General features: G+C 45.9%; 1 protein-coding gene across 7 annotated transcripts in view; it reads left to right on the forward strand.

Moving 5' to 3' along the window:
• The window catches only part of SAP30BP (SAP30 binding protein), a 42,603-nt gene that overhangs the window by 1,006 nt on the left and 22,529 nt on the right, over positions 1-19,068 (forward strand). For 5 of the 7 annotated variants that reach the window (XM_015120326.3, XM_015120327.3, XM_077968762.1 and 2 more), the window contains 2 exon segments: positions 189-298; positions 3,638-3,685. In XM_015120326.3, coding sequence (XP_014975812.1) covers positions 189-298; positions 3,638-3,685 — 158 coding nt within the window. 7 annotated transcript variants of the gene reach the window in all.

Consider the following 19,068-nt stretch of genomic DNA (forward strand, 5'->3'; position numbering starts at 1 on the left):
ATTCACTAAATAATGCCCTTCTCAGAGAGCCGAATCTGGGCCTATTGTCACTTAACATGAGATTTAGGTTCCCCTTGTATCTTCAGAGATAGTCTTGGCCACTCAAATCTCTAGACATTTTTTCTTACCTTGTAACTCTTGATTTTTTTTTTTCTTGCTTTTTTTTTGTTTGTTTTTTAACCTTTCAGAGGAGAAAGGCGGATTGGTATCTGATGCCTATGGGGAGGATGACTTTTCTCGTCTAGGGGGTGACGAAGATGGTTATGAAGAAGAAGAGGATGAGAACAGTAGACAGTCGGTAGGTAAATCTCCCAGATCCAGAGCTACTGAAAGCACAATTTCATTTGTTAGATTTTGGAACTGTGCCAACAGTGTTCCATTTCATGGCTAGCTTCATCCCTTGCTCTCCACTTTTGTTTTAGTATTAGTGGAAGAAACTGGGTTGGATAGCAGTTCTGTTTGAAAATTTATTTTCACGTGGATCTTTTTTTATTAATCTTTGAGTTGAAATTTGGGGGGAAAGATAGTGGATTATTTTATTTAACCCAGATATCAACGGGTGTTTTATGTTGATTTTTCCCAGTTTAAATTATTTACTCCATTTATAGCAGGCATTCATCCTAATTGGTGTATCGTTTATATCTACAGTCAACTCTGCATTGTTTTTAATCTTGGTTGGGGCTCATTTAAATTTTGTCAGTTTATTAGCAAGATAAGAAAGGGAAATTTGTTTTCAGCTGCTTTTTCTTCTTTTTTTTTTTTTTTTTTTTTTTGAGGTAGGGTCTCACTCTGCTGCCCAGATTGGAGTGTAGTGGTGTGATCATAGATAGTTCACTCCTGCCTTGAACTCCTGGGCTCAAGTGATCCTCCCACCTCAGCCTCCCCAGTAGCTGGGACTACAGGTGGGCACCACCATGCCTAGCTAACTTATTATTAATATTATTATTTTGTCGGAATCTTGCTCTGTCGGCCATGCCAGGATGCAGTGGTGCGATCTCGGCTCACTGCACCCTCCTCCTCCCAGGTTCAAGCGATTCTCCTGCCTCAGCCTCCTGAGTAGCTGGGATTACAGGCACCTGCCACCACGCCTGGCTAATTTTTGTATTTTTCGTAGAGATAAGGTTTCACCATGTTGGCCAGTCTGGTCTCTAACTCCTGACCTCAGGTGATCCACCCACCTCATCCTTCCAAAGTGCTGGGATTACAGGTGTGAGCCACCGTGCCTGGCCTTCTTCTTTCTTGACATTTTACTTGGCACTTTTTATTATGATACCCTTAGATCTTGATCACAAATCTTGCCTGATACTCAGTAGGTGCTGGAGAAAGGAGAATCTGTGCTATTATTAACGAGAAAGGTTTTAGACACATAATCACCTGAGCAGCATGAGTCAGAATTTATGTTTGCAGAAAACGCAAAGAAATTGAGGCTGGTTCTTAGCACGAGACACGCAAAGTTGAGTCTCGATGTCGAATCTGACTACTTAGCAACAGTTTTAATCGAAACACTTAAAATATATTATTTGTTTGAATTTTTTGTTACATGTTGGTATGTAAATGTTAGCATTAAAATTCATTCCAGCCAAGCAGGGTGGCTCACACCTGTAATCCCAGCACTTGGGGAGGCTGAGGTGGGCAGATCATGAGGTCAGGAGATCAAGACCATCCTGGCCAACATGGTGAAACCCTGTCTCTACTAAGAATACAAAAATTAGCTGGGCACGGTGGCGCGCACCTGTAGTCCCAGCTACTCGGGAGGCTGAGGCAGGAGAATAGCTTGAACCCGGGAGGCGGAGGTTGCAGTCAGCCGAGATCACGCCATTGCACTCCAGCCTGGGTGACAGAGCCAGACTCCATCTCAAAAAAAAAAAAAAATTATTTCCACAACAAACAGAAATGCGTTTTGTACATTATGCATTTTGGGAGATATTTTCATGCCTTTAGCCCCATCCATTAATACTGATAATTCAGAGTTGACTGAAATTATTCAGAAAAGTTTTGCAAGTTGTTTTCTGACTTTTCTGAAGTACACACATTCTGGCTTAATATTCATAACTCTTTAGTACATTTGCATAATGTGTTTTTGAAGTGTTTCATATTTGCTTTGCTTAGAATTTTCATCATGTTTAAGCTTCATTTCATATTTTAGTAAAATCCTCTCATCAGCTCTTATTGTAGAGATTCTGAAATGTGATTGTATTTGAGCTCCATCTCTTGTTTATTTGGCATGACCGATTTCATTTTAAGGAGATTATGGAGATTGCATTTAAAGCCTTGGACTCACTGGCACCTTACAGGACAGTTAAGTCTCCAAATCATCAGTCTAGTTTGTTCAAATCTCGAATGGTATTTATATTAATATATGGAGTGCTCTGTAACGTTTGGGCTGAAGTGTAGCTTTGTTGAAAATAGCAGTTTCAAATGAAACCATTTTTTCCTGGGTATTTAGTTAAAGGTTTCTGTGCATTGGGAGTGTTCTGGGTAGTGAAGGTGACATGGATTTAGCCAGCTAATAAGGTAGCTGGTCCAGCATCTGCTCCTGACCTTTGATCTTCATAGCATCAGCGTTAGTGTTCAGTGGAATGGCGGGCTCACTTTGGAGAATGTCTTACCGTGTGTAATCTTTTGTGTCAGGCTGACCTCATTTGAATAAGGAACAGGACTGGGTTGAATGGGTCTTTGGCAGTTCTGGGAGCACTTGGGTGGAGGCAGAGCCCACTCAACTGGGACTCCTGAAAGGTTGGGCATTGCCCTTTAGTCCTGCCTTTCCCAGGTCACTTGCTCTGGTCATTTGAGGCCTACCTTCCTGTGTTGATATTAGTGCAAATGCTGGTTGTGCTGTGATATAGCTGTGTGTAAGCCTTGGCACTTGGTGTTGAACAGTGTTACAGTAGGTCTGAGTCTGATGTACATATGTATAAGAAAAAGAAAGGGCCGGGCGCGGTGGCTCAAGCCTGTAATCCCAGCACTTTGGGAGGCCGAGATGGGCGGATCGCAAGGTCAGGAGATCGAGACCATCTGGCTAACCTGGTGAAACCCCGTCTCTACTAAAAAAAAAAATACAAAACACTAGCCGGGCGAGGTGGCGGGCGCCTGTAGTCCCAGCTACTTGGGAGGCTGAGGCAGGAGAATGGCGTGAACCCGGGAGGCGGAGCTTGCAGTGAGCTGAGATCCGGCCACTGCACTCCAGCCTGGGCGACAGAGCAAGACTCCGTCTCAAAAAAAAAAAAAAAGAAGGCTCATAATCCTGGTTTGAAATAACTGATATTTCAGTGGAAACACGATGCCTGTTTTATTGTGTGGCCTGATCTTACTCTTTCCTGAAACATACTGCAATCTTTCTCCATTTTTATGTATGTGATTTTTAACTCGGGCATCTTCATTGATGTGGACTGTCTCACCACTAGAGTAACTTGACTTCTGAGCTGCTGATGCTTTTTTGTTCCCCTCCCCCCCGCCCCAGAATATCTCTTTTTCCCCTTATTTTTCTCTGGTTCTGAGTTATATGGTAGGGGAGGGATTCTTGGTGGGATGACCCCAGCTGGGTAAATGGGCTGTTTGCTGCAGCCCCTAGTTATGCATGTGAGACTCCTCAGGCCCGCTCCTTTAAGCTTAATCCTCTAAATTCTTTGTCTTGTAGGAAGATGACGATTCAGAGACTGAAAAACCTGAGGCTGATGACCCAAAGGTATTTGGTGTTGGCTGTGGTGGGTGGCTGGATGCAAACAAGGTGTTTGAACATTATGGCTCAGTTCGTACGTCTGGTCAAGATCTGTCCCACTGACAAACTGTGCAACTGTGTGGACATTTTCTGGGATAAAATAAACTTTATAAAGAAAGAACCTGGAGACGACTCAGGAATGAACAAATCCTGAGACATTGGATTTCCAGCCTTTCAGATTGTGCCATATCTCCTGACTAGAAAGGCGAGAGGCTTGGCTGAGTCCAACAGCCCACTTGCATTCTGCCTCCCAGATGGGGCTTTAAGTGTCTCTGCCCTGCAGGTGGATTCGTCTGTTTCTAGACTCAGAAAGGTGTAAGGGCCGCCTTGCGTGCTTGGATTCTCTTTAGTCATCTAGAAGTGAACAACAGGCTATAAGAAGGTCAGACCAAAATGAGGCCTCTCCCTAGCTCTCGGGGATGGTGGGTCTAATTCTCATTTTCCCGGGGGTGTGTCCATCCACTTTTGGGCAAGCTGCGCGGAATGGTCTTTTTCAGAACAGCATAACTATTCTCATAGTTCCATCCTAGTAGCAGCCAAGAGTAATTTGTAGCAATTCCTATCACATTCCTTAATGATCTGTTGTGAAGGTTAAGACACCCTTGTGTTGGTTAAGCTGCTGTGCTGTGCATTGGCCATTAGAAATGTGTACTTGTTGAAGAGGCATTTCTTTATGAGGAAAAACTTCCCCCCGCCCCATGCACCCAAAGAAAAAGACTTAATTCTACCACTCTAGACCTCCGGGGAATAAGGACCACGTTTTGCAGTTAAAAACTGCTTTGAGGCCGGGTGCGGTGGCTCACGCCTGTAATCCCAGCACTTTGGGAGGCCGAGGTGGGCGGATCACTTGAGGTCAGGAGTTCAAGGCCAGCCTAGCCAGTATGGCGAAACCCCGTCTCTACTAAAAATACAAAAATTAACTGGTGAGACTGGTGGGTGGTGCGCACCCGTGATCCTAGCTACTGGGGAAGCTGAAGCAGGAGAATTACTTGAACCCAGGAGGCAGAGGTTGCAGTGAGCCGAGATCTGCCAATGCACTCCAACCTGGGCAACAGAATAAGAATCTGTCTCAAAAAAAAAAAAAACTACTTGGAAACCAGCTGTAACTTTCAAGATGACCTAATAAAATTTAGGAGATGTATGCCCAATTATAATCTAAAACAGTAATATACTTGAAAATATAGTGTGAGCTGTTCTGTATTTGAGCTGATTCTGTTATTGGATAGAACTGTGTGTAGCCACTAAAATCATGACAGGTCGTGAGTGAGAAAGGTAAGAGTGTGTTTTACCAAGAAAGAAAGTTTTGGCACCAGCATGCAGGAAGGAAAAAAAAGAACCCCTGCAAACTGTAGATGCAACCTACTTTCTATGCTGAGTGAAAAACCTGAAACCCAGGCCAAAGAACTCGCCCTGCCTGAGAACTGGCAAGATGGTATGGGCAGACCCATGGCCCCATAGTTCAAAGTCAGTCACAGCTCTGCTCGGGCTTTCAGAACAAAAACACTCAGTAGTGATAGTCTTATCTGTCCTAGTATTTAGGGTGTATAGAACTTGGAGCCTGCATGGAAAACATGCTCAGGGAGCCATTAAGTATTTGGGTTTCAGTTGTGGAGGGAAAGGAGGATGTGGGTCCTAGAGTCTTTCTGGGTACAGTTGCATCTTTTTCTTAGGGCTGGAAGGCCTCCTGGGGAAGATGGCTGGAGAGGAGGGTACATACACTTAACGGTCACCCCTTCTAAAATCCTGTGATACAGGCATCAGATCCTTGGGGAAATGACATGGCTTTGTGAGTCAAGGTAAGGGCTACATGAAAAACAAAACAGACTTGACTACTGTCTGGTAGCAGTCACTAAAGAACGCGGTGGGAGGGACCCAGAAAAGGTGAAGCTGGGAAGATTGTGGAAATGCCTTTTGTGCTTAGGCTTCCCTTCTCAGCCCCACATCGTGCCTGACAGCCCCATCATTCCTGCCTGCTCCCTGACTGATGTGCTTTGCTGTTCCTCATTCACTCCGGTGCATTTCAAGTCTTACTGTGGAATGAAAAGTTTTCATGGAATAATTTCCATTCCTCTTGAGGAACACTCAGAAATCAGAACACAAAATCCAACCCTCAACGTCACTTGATTTAGTTCTTTTGGAGGGTAATGGAGAAGGATTTAGATAGAGCTTGCCAGCTTCAATGTTCTCCAATCCCCAGTGGCTGCCAGGCCTTTAGGAGTCCTCGTGTCTTCTCCGAGGACTACAAATTATCCCCAGCATGAGTCTTCTGTGATACTCTTATCTTGGTCCTGGCCCTGTCATCTTTCTGCTTGAGCTGGCCTCAGATTGTCTTCCACATAGCAGTGTATACCTGAAATCCAGAGCTCTCTGGCACATTTACATTTTATTTTATTTATTTTATTTTATTTATTTATTTTTTTGAGACAGTCTTGCTCTGTCGCTCAGGCTAGAGTGCATGGTGTGATCTCGGCTCACTGCAGCCTCCGCCTCCTGGGTTCAAGTGATTCTCCTATCTCAGCTTCCCAAGTAGCTGGGATTACAGGTGTGGGCCGCCACGCCCAGCTAATTTTTTGTATTTTTAATAGAGTCAGGGGTTCACCATGTTGGCCAGGCTGGTCTTGAACTCATGGCCTCAAGTGATAGGCCCGCCTCAGCCTCCCACAGTGCTGAGATTACAGGCATGAGCCACTGTGCCCAGCTCACATTTTAAAAAATTGATGTGTAACAATATTTTTTACATTAAAAACTCTTAATTTTGAACATTCTGCTTTAAGCATGTGAAGTTTTTTGGGTTTTTTGTTTGTTTGTTTTTTCAGATGGAGTCTCACTCTGTCACCTAGGCTAGAGTGCTGTGGTGCCATCATAGCTTACTGCAGCCACAACCTGCCAGGCTCAATTAATCCTCCCACCTCAGCCTCCCAAACAGCTGGGACTACAGGTGTGTGCCATCACACCTGGCAATTTCTTTTTATTTTTTGTAGAGAAAGGGTTTTGCCATGTTGCGCCGCCTGGTCTTGAACTCCTGGGCTCAAGCAGTCTGTTGACATTGGCTTCCCAAAGTGCTGGGATTACAGGTGTGAGCCACCAGGCCCAGTGCACATGAACATAAGGAAGTTTGTAACAATAGAATATGTTACAAGTGTGGATCTTCGTTAGAAGTGTCGTTTATTTTAACAATTAGATTACTGTCATAATTGTCGTCTCCACTAGATGGCATTCTCCTTTCTACTTTGGTTTTTTGTTGGGTTTTTTGTTTTGTTTTGTTTTTGAGTAGGAGTTTCGCTCTTGTTGCCCAGGCTGGAGTGCAGTGGTGCAATCTTGTCTCGCTACAACCTCCACCTCCCAGGTTCAAGCGATTCTCCTGCCTCAGCCTCCTGAGTAGCTGGGATTACAGACACATGCCATGTCGCCCAGCTAATTTTTGTATTTTTAGTAGAGACGGGGTTTCGCCATGTTGGCCAGGATGATCTTGCTCTCCTGACCTCATTATCTGCCCACCTCAGCCTCTCAAAGTGCTGAAATTACAGGCGTGAGCCAACACGCCCGGCCTCTACTTTGGTTTTTTAAGATCTTTTAATTTTTTTTCAGTAGTTCTCAAAACATTACACAATTAAAAATTGAAGATCTCAGAGTTTTTGTTCATTTTGGTTTTATGTATTGATGTTTGCTATTTTATAAGTTAAAACTGATGAAATTTTAAATTATTTATTTTAAAATAACAAACCCGGGCCGGCCACAATGACTCGTGCCTGTAATTGCAGCACTTTGGGAGGCCGAGGTGGGCAGATTGGTTGAGCCCAGGAGATTGAGACCAACCTGGGCAATGTGATAAAACCCCATCTCTATAAAAAATGCAAAAATGAGCCGGGCATGGCGGCGCATACCTCTGGTCCCAGCTATTCAAGAGGCTGAGGTGGGAGGATCACTTGAGCCTGGGAGGTAGAGGTTGCAGTGAGCTGTGATCTTGTCACTGCACTCCAGCCTGGGTGACAGACTGAGACCTTGTCTCAAACAAACCTATTACATATTAACATAAATAACATTTTTAGAAAAACTAAGTATTTCCCAAAAAATGTTAATGCAAAGAGTGGCACTGTGTCACCATTTTACAAATCTTTAACGTCTGGCTTAATAGAATATGACTGGGTACGTATAAATGCTTTTACATTCAGGTCATTATAGGTATTCTTCTTTGATACTTTATCAGAACTCAACAGGTGATAGTTTCCTTGAAAGATTAGTTACATCATGGAATGTGAACCCTTACCAGTGAACTTTGTATTCTGCTTCCCTAAAATCCACTGGTCTGTCTTACCCTTTGAATGGGTCTTTTACCCATACATGACTTTATATCATCAGGCACTGGTGATTTGAAAATTGATGGTTTACTGAGTTATACAGATCTTAATGTTGACACGTTTTGTTCTGTGGTATCAAAAAAGTAACTTATTAGTGATGCAACTGATCTCACCGGAAAATCATTAAATGTTAGAAACCTTTTAGCAAGCCCACAATAAGGAGCAACACATTTTTCTTTTTTTTTTTTGAGACAGAGTCTCGCTCTGTTGCCCAAGCTGGAGTGCAGTGGCATGATCTCAGCTCACTGCAAGCTCCGCCTCCTGGGTTCACGCCATTCTCCTACCTCAGCCTCCCTAGCAGCTGGGACTATAGGCGCCCACCACCGCGCCTGGCTAATTTTTTTTTTTTTTTTTGAAACCCCGAGACGGGGTTTCACTGTGTTAGCCAGGATGGTCTCTATCTCCTGACCTCAGGTGATCCTCCCGCCTCGGCCTCCCAAAGTGCTGGGATTACAGGTGTGAGCCACTGCGCCCCGCCACACATTTTTCAAGATAATGTGTTTCTTTTTTTTTTTTTTTTGAGACAGAGTCTCACGCTGTTGCCCAGGCTGGAGTGCAGTGGCGCGATCTCGGCTCACTGCAAGCTCCGCCTCCTGGGTTCACGCCATTCTCCTGCCTCAGCCTCCTGAGTAGCTAGGACTACAGGCACCCGCCACCGCGCCCGGCTAATTTTTTTGTATTTTTAGTAGAGACGGGGTTTCACTGTGGTCTCGATCTCCTGACCTTGTGATCCGCCCACCTCGGCCTCCCAAAGTGCTGGGATTACAGGCTTGAGCCACCGCGCCTGGCCTCAAGATAATGTGTTTCTAATAATTTTTGTTTGAAAACGAGTTTTATCATTTTCAGTATGTACTATCAGAGCTTTCCTTGAAGTAACAGGCTTTGGTCTTGAGAAAATGTCTGCCAAATAACCAAGTCTAGGTAACTAGTTTGTTTGTCATTCTTTCAAATATAAATGGTGATTCCTGAAGAAAAATGCCAGTTCAACTGGTGACTGAAATAATCACAAATGGTAGTCCATCCTTTTCCGTGGCTTCAGTAACCTGAGGTCAGCTGCAGTCTGAAAATATTACATGCAGTAAGCTATTTTGAGAGAGAGTTCACATTCACGTAGCTTTTATTACAGTATATCTTTCTAATTATTGTTGTTAATCTCTTGCTAGTTTATAAATTAAACTTTATCATAGATATGTATGTATAGGGAAAAAACATAGTATGTGTAGGGCTCAGTACTATCAGAAGTTCCAGGCATCTACTGGGAGTCTTGGAATGTATCCCCCAGGGATAAGGGGGCGTTGCTATGTGTACTTTTCCCTGAGACATTTATCTGACTTTGTTATGCCTCAGAAGTATTTATGCATGCCTCTCATGTCAGTGCCCAAAATATTAAAGAGATATATATTCCAATGTCAAGATGTCATAAAACTAATCATTTTTACTGTTCTGGCAGAACGTTTTTTTTTGTTTTGTTTTTTGTTTTTTTGAGACACTCTGCTGCCCAAGCTGAAGTGCAGTGGCACAATCTCGGCTCCCTGCAACCTCTGCCTTCCAGGTTCAAGCGATTCTCTTACCTCAGCTTCCTGAGTAGCTGGGACTACAGGCACGTGCCACCGTGGCTGGCTCATTTTTGTATTTTTAGTACAGACAGGGTTTCACCATGTTGGCCAGGCTGGTCTCGAACTCCTGACCTCGTGATCCGCCCTCCTCAGCCTCCCAAAGTGCTGGGATTACAGATGTGAGCCACCACGCCCAGCCTATGGCAGACAGTTCTTAAGTGAAACTGGCTTTTTTTTTTTTTTTTGAAACGAAGTCTCGCTTTATTGCCCAGTTTGGAGTGCGGTGGTACAATCTCAGCCCACTACAACCTTCACCTCCTAGTTCAAGCGATTCTCCTGCCTCAGCCTCCCGAGTAGCTGGGATTACAGTCGTGCACCACCACGCCTGGCTAATTTTTGTTTTTTTGTTTTTTTGTAGAGTTGGGGTTTCACCATGTTGGTGAAACTGGTCTGGAACTCCTGGCCTCAAGTGATGTGCCCACCTCAGCCTCCCAAAGTGCTGGGATTACAGGCATGGGAATCCCACGGGATTGCACCCAGCCCTTTTTTTAAATCAACTGAGCATATAACTCGACTACGGCTACGGTTTGGTCCTGCCGCCTCAATTTGTTCTAAAGTTTAGCGGTTTACCCACCATTGCTTGTGCAAATGTCAACACGATGAAAAAGACAAATAATGACCTAAAACAGTTTTGACTTTGCAGACCCCTTAGAAAAACTATTATTATTCTAAAACGGAAGTCATGGGTCAGTGATTCAGTAGTTGTTTAAGAACTGTTTTTATTGCTCTGAAAATGTCTGTTGTTAGCCTTCTGGGGTCTTGAGCCATTTTGAGGATGGGTTAGTATTCAGAGTAAGATGATTCAGCCCTGGCATAGTGGGGAGGAATTCAAACTCTGGAATGAGACCATGGTTTTCTTGGGGAAGTCCCTTAACCTCAGATTTTCTCATCAGGAAAATAATCATCATAAAATCTGCCTCATTGATTTTACAAGGTTCAACTAAGTAAAAGTAAAACGCAGTTGTCCCTCACTATCTGTGGGGATTCCAGGACCCCCCACCAGATGCTCAAGTCTCTGGTATAAAATGGTGTACTATTTGCATTTAGCCTTGGGAATCCTGTATACTTCAAATCATCTTATACTACTTGATACAATGTAAATACTTTGTAACTAGTTGTTAGACTGTGTTGTTTAGGGAATAATGACACAAGCAAAAAAGTCTGACATGGTCAGCACAGACGTGATTACACACACAGACTTTCAACTGGAGGTGAGTTTTGGCCATGGATTTGGAACCACGGATCCAGCGGGCTGGCTGCACTTGGCTCAATATGTCTGGAGTGTCTTTGTTCAGTAGCATTGGCTGAACTGACCGTCATTTCCAGTTCCTCCTGTGCACACTTCCCAGGGTGGTCACACCATGTCGTCAGCCTGTTTTGGAAGAGCAGATTCCATGTTTTAAACTGGAGGGCACTCAGAGAAGAGCAGTCATAAAGGTGAGGGGACTCAAAGGCACATCACCTGGGGAAAAGGTAGAGCTGGAAGAGAGAAGACTCGGGAAGAGCCGGGGTTGCGCTCTGGTGTTTGAAGGTCTGCTGAGGGAAAGGCTAATGCAGCCTGAGGCAGACCTGAAGCCGCGCATAGAATTCCACAGTTTACCTTCACATAAAGAAGGATCTTTTGTGATCTCCGGCCAAAAGTGGTTGAGCTGTTTCATAAGGTAGTGAGCTCCCTGTCTCTAGAGGTTTTTCAGGCAAGTTTTTTGTGTTTTGTTTGTTTGTTTGTTTTGAGACAGAGTCTCACTCTGTCGTCCAGGCTGGAGTGCAGTGTCATGATCTCAGCTCACTGCAAGCTCCGCCTCCCGGGTTCATGCCATTCTCCTGCCTCAGCCTCCCTAGTTGCTGGGACTACAGGCGCCCGCCACCACACCCAGCTAATTTTTTGTATTTGTAGTAGAGGCGGGGTTTCACTGTGTTAGCCAGAATGGTCCTGATCTCCTGACCTGTGATCCACCCGCCTCAGGCAAGTTTTAAGAAACGACTTGTCATCAACATCATAAAAGAAATGCATGAGTAGAAATTGGATTAATCGCCAAGGAGTTCCCTGGGAACCCCCTAGGAAAGGACTTGGGGCATTATACATAAGCAAAGTTGAGTATTCTCTAACTTTATTATAATCTGATGACTTTAAAATATGCACAGACTGGGCCGGTCTGGTGGCTCATGCCTGTAATCCCAGCACTTTGGGAGGCTGAGACGACAGATTACGAGGCCAGAAGATCGAGACTATCCTGGCTAACATGGTGAAACCCCGTCTGTACTAAAAACATAAAAAATTAGCTGGGCGTGGTGGCGGGCGCCTGTAGCCCCAGCTACTCAGGAGGCTGAGGCAGGAGAATGGCATGAACCTAGGAGGCAGAGCTTGCCGTGAGCCGAGATCACGCCACTGCACTCCAGCCTGGGCGACAGAGCGGGACTCCGTCTCAAAAAAAAAAAAAATGCACAGACTGTGGAATTGCCCTAGTTTGTATTGCTCTGATGTTTGGGGTTACCTGTGAACGCAGAGTCCCACGTTTGGGAGCGTGAGTAAGAACTAACCCTGGCCCACCTGTGCAGGGAGCCTTTGGTCCTGTCCTTTAGGTTGGGGCAACAGGGATTGGGCTCTGCGGGTGCTGAGTTTGCCCCAAACTAGTGAACAGGAGGTTGGAGAAGGAGGCTGGGCGTTGCATAGGAAACAAGCTTTGGCGCTTCTGTTCCATTATTTTTTTGTCTCTAACTTCAGGTTTCTGGTTTTGCCTCTTTGGTAAGCAGCAAAGTAACAGGAGGTGGCACTGCTGTTCTGGAAAAAGAGCAGAAGTGACAGTCTTGGGACCAGCACCTCAGTCCGGGAAAGGAGTGCCTGATGGCTGAAGTGCTTCCTCCCCCGTTTACCTTTGGCACCCGAGCATCCCTTTCGCCACTCTCCTTTGTCCATTTTTACCTCGGTTGCCCTGGACAGTTTCCCTTGTTTATTTTTTTCTCCACTCGTACAGTTCCTGTGGATGAAGCTGTTTCCACTCACTCACTGTCCCTGACACACCCTTCCTTTGAAAACAAACACGGGGATTGAGGGCCTGGAGCAAGAAAGATGGAGCAGCCTATTGCCAGCTAACTGGGAGGAACTGGGATCGCCAGCCTCCCTGAGGTGCTGATCTAGGAAAAGAATCCTCCCGGCCCAGGAGTGCACATCTGTAAAAACAAAATTCCGTTTTCTGGGTCAAGGAGGTGGCATCAGGTGGGGGTTGGGGGGAATTGTTCTGGCATTTTTTTTTAAAGGCGTGTATAACCCCAGTTAAAAGAAGACATTTTAAAAATTCTTAGATCCCTAAAGTAGTACTAAAAGGTGGAGTTCACAACTTAGAGCTGGTCTGGTGGACTCGTGGTCCGAAAACCTGGGTTGTGCCCTGGCCTCTGGCTGTGGAACCACAGGCCTATAACTTAAGCTTCACTCGGCTCCATCTGGGCAGTGAGGGCCGTGAGACCCGCTTTACAAGGTGGTGATGACTGCGGCGTGAGAGAATGTACATGAATGTGCTTTTCACGGTATACAGTGCACTTGTTAGCAGTGCTTGGCCTTTGCAGTGTAACTAAGTCTGATTATATGCCCTCATCCTGTAGGTCAGAAGGTGCCACAGTTTCTTGGCTCACTGCCCTTTGTATCTCCATAGTTTTTCACAGACCTCCAGAACCAAAAGAAATGCCTGACGGCTGAGCGCACACCTGTAATCCCAGCACTTGGGGATACCCGAGGCAGGAGAATTGCTTGAGCACAGGAGTTTGAGACCAGCCTGGGCAACATGGTGAAACCCGTCTCTACAAAAACTACAAAAGTTAGTTAGGCATGGTGGCGTGTGTCTGTAGTCCCAGCTACTTGGGAGGTTGAGATGGGAGGATCATTTGGTCCTGGGAGGCGGAGGTTGCCGTGAGCCGAGATCTGTACCACTGCACTCCAGCCTGGATAGCAGACCAAGACCCTGTCTGAAAAAAAAAGAAAACAAAATGCCTAACAAATGGTTCTGTTTCTTACATCATTCGCTTCAGACAATAAGTATTACTGTCCTCACAATTCAGTAGCTGCTTAAAAATATGTGTAAGTGTGTGTGTGGTATGGGACGTGTGGAGTAAGGCTATGTTTCCTGTAACAGTTATGTTAAATATCCTGTGGCACCTTTGTGAGTTTGCTGGGTTACCCCAGGTAACAGTTTGGGAACTGTGGCAGTAGATTGTCTTAGACTTCCAGATTGGGGGCCTTGATAAGTCCTCACTTAGCCTTCTCTGGAGGCTCGGCCGGGTGAGTGGTTCTCTGCCTCAGTGGCTGTTCACACCCACCCTGAAGAAGACTAGGTCTCCCAGTTGACTGGAGTTACTGACTCACAGTCTAGACAAGGATTTGTGTTGGGCAGAGCTGACTCGGTAATTCCCTCACCCACTCTCCTCTCAACTCCTTCCCACTGTCCTTGCATTACTACTGATCTTTTGAAGTACCAGAATCAAATATCTGAAAACTGCCTAAGGGGCTAATCTTGCAGGAATTTGTTGTTGACTGCTGATTACAGGAAGAACTTTGAGGAGCCTGCCAGCAATTGCATGCAGGCGGCACTGCAGGTTGAAATCTTCTATTCTCTGTATTGAACACAGGCTCCAGAACATGGGCAGCTTCTGCGGGGTAGCTGCAGAGCACAGGTGTTTCCCATCTGGGCTGCTGGTGTATTTGCTGCCCTTCCAGGACTCTGGGATCTGAAAGGAAGATGCTGTTGCTTTTCATAAACAAGCAGCAAAGGGTTGCATTCCTGCTGATATTGAAGGATGTTTAGGAGGGTATGTGATGTGGTATGAGATAGGAGCCCCGAGTCCTTTTGCAGCATTGCAAACAGGTTGTTTGCGTGCCTCTGTTGATGCACTACTGGAGAGCCCTGAGAACTGAGAATTACTCTGTCCAACGGAAGAGCAAACTGGAGCTCTCAGAGCTTAAGCTTGGACTTTTTTTTTTAATGGACAGAGTTACATTTTTATAAAAATACAATTTGTGGGCCAGGCGCGGTGGCTCAAGCCTGTAATCCCAGCACTTTGGGAGGCCGAGACGGGCAGATCACGAGGTCAGGAGATCGAGACTATCCTGGCTAACACGGTGAAACCCCGTCTCTACTAAAAAATACAAAAAACTAGCCGGGCGAGGTGGCGGGCGCCTGTAGTCCCAGCTACTCGGGAGGCTGAGGCAGGAGAATGGCGTGAACCCGGGGAGGCGGAGCTTGCAGTGAGCTGAGATCCGGCCACTGCACCCCAGCCTGGGCGACAGAGCGAGACTCCCTCTCAAAAAAAAAAAAAATACAATTTGTGTTTATTTTTACTTTTGTCAAATTATTGTAGCAAGATTGAGTATGTTGCGAAAGGATAGAAATCACCTAATCCCATGATGCTAACCGTACAACTTTTTTTGTTGTTGTTATTGTTGAGACGGAGTTTCAATCTTGTTGCCCAGGCTGGAGTGCAGTGGCGTGAGCTCGGCTCACTGCAACCTCCACCTCCCTGGTTCAAGCGATTCTCCTGCCTTAGCCTCCCGAGTAGCTGGAATTACAGGCATGCACCACCACACCCGGCTAATTTTGTGTATTTTTTAGTAGAGACAGGGTTTCTCCGTGTTGGTCAGGCTGGTGCCGAACACCTGACCTCAGGTGATCCACCCGCCTCGGCCTCCCAAAGTGCTGGGATTACAGGCGTGAGCCACCGCACCTGGCCTCGTACAACCATTTTTATTCTTCTTTTATGTTTGCCAATAATAACATATGTTTTGCATCCAGCTTTGTCTCTATCTATATATAAACGTTTTCAATGTTGCTATACTGTGTAATTATAATAGCAATATGACACAAATGAACAGATAAAAACGAACACTGAAGAGTTGTAGGTGTATGAGGCCAGGCGCGGTGGCTCATGCCTGTATTCCTAGCACTTTGGGAGGCCGAGGCGGGTGAATCACGAGGTCAGGAGATCGAGACTCTCCTGGCCAACATGGTGAAACCCCGTCTCTATTAAAAATACAAAAATTAGCCAGGCATGGTGGCACGTGCCTGTAGTCCTAGCTACTCAGGAGACTGAGGCAGGAGAATCACTTGCACCAGGGAGTCGGAGGTTGCGGTGAGCCGAGATCACGCCACTGCACTCTAGCCTGGTGACAGAGAGAGACTCCATCTCAAAAAAAAAAAAAAAAAAAAGGAGTTGTAAGGTATGAATTATATCTCAATAAAACTGCTGTAAGAAAAAAAAAATTTTTTTTTTTTTTAATTTTTTTTGAGACGGAGTCTCACTCTGTCGTCCAGGCTGGAGTGCAGTGGTATGATCTCAGCTCACTGCAACCTCCTTCCTGGGGTTCAAGCAATTCTCCCGCCTCAGCCTCCCCAGTAGCTGGGACTACAGGTGCACACCACCACGCCTGGCCAATTTTTGTATTTTTTAGTAGAGCTGGGATTTCACCATGTTGGCCAAGCTGGTCTCGGACTTCTGACCTCAAGTGATCTGCCTGCCTCAGCCTCCCAAAGTGCTGGGATTACAAGCATGAACCGTGGTGCCCGGCAAAAAAAAAAAAATTTAATTTTGAAAATATTCCAAATAGAGATTTTTTTGAAAACTTCCATTGCAAACAGGTTGTTTGTGTGCCTTTGTTGATGCACTGCTGGAGAGCCCTAAGAACTGAGAATTACTCTGCAGAATGGATGAGCAAACTTGAACTCTCAGAGCTTAAGCTTGGACTTTGGATCTCAAAAGTTGAGATCCACCAACTTTTGTTCTAGTGGTGACACGCACGAATCATTAGCCCCACAGATTTTCACATCATTTCCCTCATTCTCATATTTTCTTCAGCTATCTAGGTTAAATCCAGAAATAAGCACATTACACTAGCAAAATATGAATGGGTTTTTATAGTTGAGTGCTATGTCTGCAGTTTCCCTCTAATGAAGTTATCTGACGAACAGGAAACGGGCCATGTTCTTTACTTGGGTCAGAAGGAATAACTCATCCTTTAAGCTCGTGTTCTTATTGGAAGTCCACATGGTGGTTCACCCAGGAAGGGAGAAGAGCTGAGTAGAGTTCAGGATTTCGTAGCATTTTTTCTGTGAGTCCCCAGGAAGTCTCTAGGCTAAGGACAGGGTGGTAGCACCCACGGTTTGTGTGATTAAACCTGCAGGACCAACCATCCGAACAAGTTAACTCAGATGTGACTCACTGGGGCCCCATGGACTCTAGAGCTGTTTCCCCTGATCGTCATAGCTGAAAGATAATAATTCTGGCTGTCTTCCCTTAAGTCCAGGGTTTTAATACCTGCTTCAGTCTGACCTGCTAGAGAATCATTCCTAGAGCCGGGCGCGGTGGCTCAAGCCTGTAATCCCAGCACTTTGGGAGGCCGAGACGGGCGGATCACGAGGTCAGGAGATCGAGACCATCCTGGCTAACACGGTGAAACCCCATCTCTACTAAAAAATACAAAAAACTAGCCGGGCGAGGTGGCGGGCGCCTGTAGTCCCAGCTAATCGGGAGGCTGAGGCAGGAGAATGGCGTGAACCCGGGAGGCGGAGCTTGCAGTGAGCTGAGATCCGGCCACTGCACTCCAGCCTAGGCGACAGAGCGAGACTCCGTCTCAAAAAAAAAAAAAAAAAAAAAAAAACAGAGAATCATTCCTAGAGAGGTGCTATTCCTTCTTGGTCTTTGTTGTTGGCTTACGCAGTGGTTAAACCAACAGCTTCCTAGAGACTGCTACCCTTTGCAGCCTCTTAGTCTAGAGGGAGAAGGTGGGAAGTTGGATAACTGGGCTTTGGAGCCAAACAGATTTGGCCTTGAATTTCACCATTGCCATTTATTGGGTCAGCTGCTTCATTGTGTTTTACCTCAGTTTACTTGTGTGCAAAATGGAAATAATAATGTCTACCTCATAAGATTATTGTGAGACTTGAATAGTGGTTAGCTTGTTAGTGGGTTCTATGTTTAGGGTGTCATATGGGGTGCTATGTGAGTGGGAGAGTATATGCTTCATCCTCAGTCTTGGTTTTATTAGTCCACCTGCCCCTGTGTTCTATCTCCCATACCCTGTAATCTCTTTTTTTTTTGAAATGGAATCTTGCTCTCTCTCCCAGGCTGGAGTGCAGTAGCGCGATCTCAGCTCACTGCAAGCTCCGCCTCCCGGGTTCACGCCATTCTCCTGCCTCAGCCTCCCGAGTACCTGGGACTACAGGCGCCCGCCCCCATGCCTGGCTCCTTTTTTTGTATTTTTAGTAGAGACGGGGTTTCACCATGTTAGCCAGGAAGGTTTCGATCTCCTGACCTCGTGAGCCGCCTGCCTTGGCCTCCCAAAGTGCTGGGACTACGGGCGTGAGCCACCGCGCCCGGCCCATACCCTGTAATCTTTTGAGTGCTGATTAGAAGGGAACAGAATTACAGTATGACTCACCCAGGAACAGAGAAGGAAATGGCCCTTGATCATTGCTGATTTGTGAGCCATCTACCACCCTTCTCTTGGAAGTTGTAATGTGGGCCTTAAACTGTTGAGAATGCTCAAGCCTGCCTAGCATTTGGCACTTCCCTGCACTCAACAGGATGGATGGTCTTTTTTAGACTTTTCCTCAGCAACACTAGGGTTACCTTGCACAGCTGGGAGACATGGAATTTCCAGAAGCTCGTGGAGTGACCTGCTGGGTGGTGACCGGATCTGCGCAGGAGACAGAAAGACAGGCAGGCCATGAAAGTCACTCTTTGATTGTCCCAAGGGAAAGCAATCCAAGCCTGCCATGACTTTGTCCTGCCACCTTCCAAGGAAGTCCTCAGTACATCATAAGCTGAACACTGCTGGTAGAAACTCTGGCAGTTGTTGGAAGTTGTGATTTCATGCAAAGTGGAACAATGACCAGTATTCATTATTCTCCCTCTGACCCCTCCTTGACTCCATTGCACTGCCAGAGGGACCTTCTTGATGGCAGTTGATCCAAGTAACCTGAAGCTGAGACTCCAAGAAGCCCCACCTCACTCCTGTGGTTCCGCAGCCCACAGGGAGCTACCGCTGTGTCTGGTCCACCCTCCCGGCAGCCTTACAAGCCCCAACAGACCTCCTTCCCTTCAGGCCAGATGCCATGGATTGCTAACTGAGGTGTGGCTGGGCCCCTCCTTCCCCATCTGGGACTCATCTTTTTGAAATTATATGATGCAGAGAACTGCCTGTCCTTAGGGATCCAGCATTTCCGACCTTCATTCCATATTTTCATCCATGTTTCCTGAAATGCTGCTGTGTGATTTCTGGGTTCAATAGGATTCTGCTCATTTCTATTCCTAACTTTGGAGTTAGGTAAATATTTTCTGGGCTGTGCTTTAAAGATGCTGGCATTCTTTTTGGCCCTCTCAGTGACTCAGTCCC

This window comes from Macaca mulatta, chromosome 16 (assembly GCF_049350105.2).
Source record: "Macaca mulatta isolate MMU2019108-1 chromosome 16, T2T-MMU8v2.0, whole genome shotgun sequence".
Taxonomy (NCBI): domain Eukaryota; kingdom Metazoa; phylum Chordata; class Mammalia; order Primates; family Cercopithecidae; genus Macaca; species Macaca mulatta.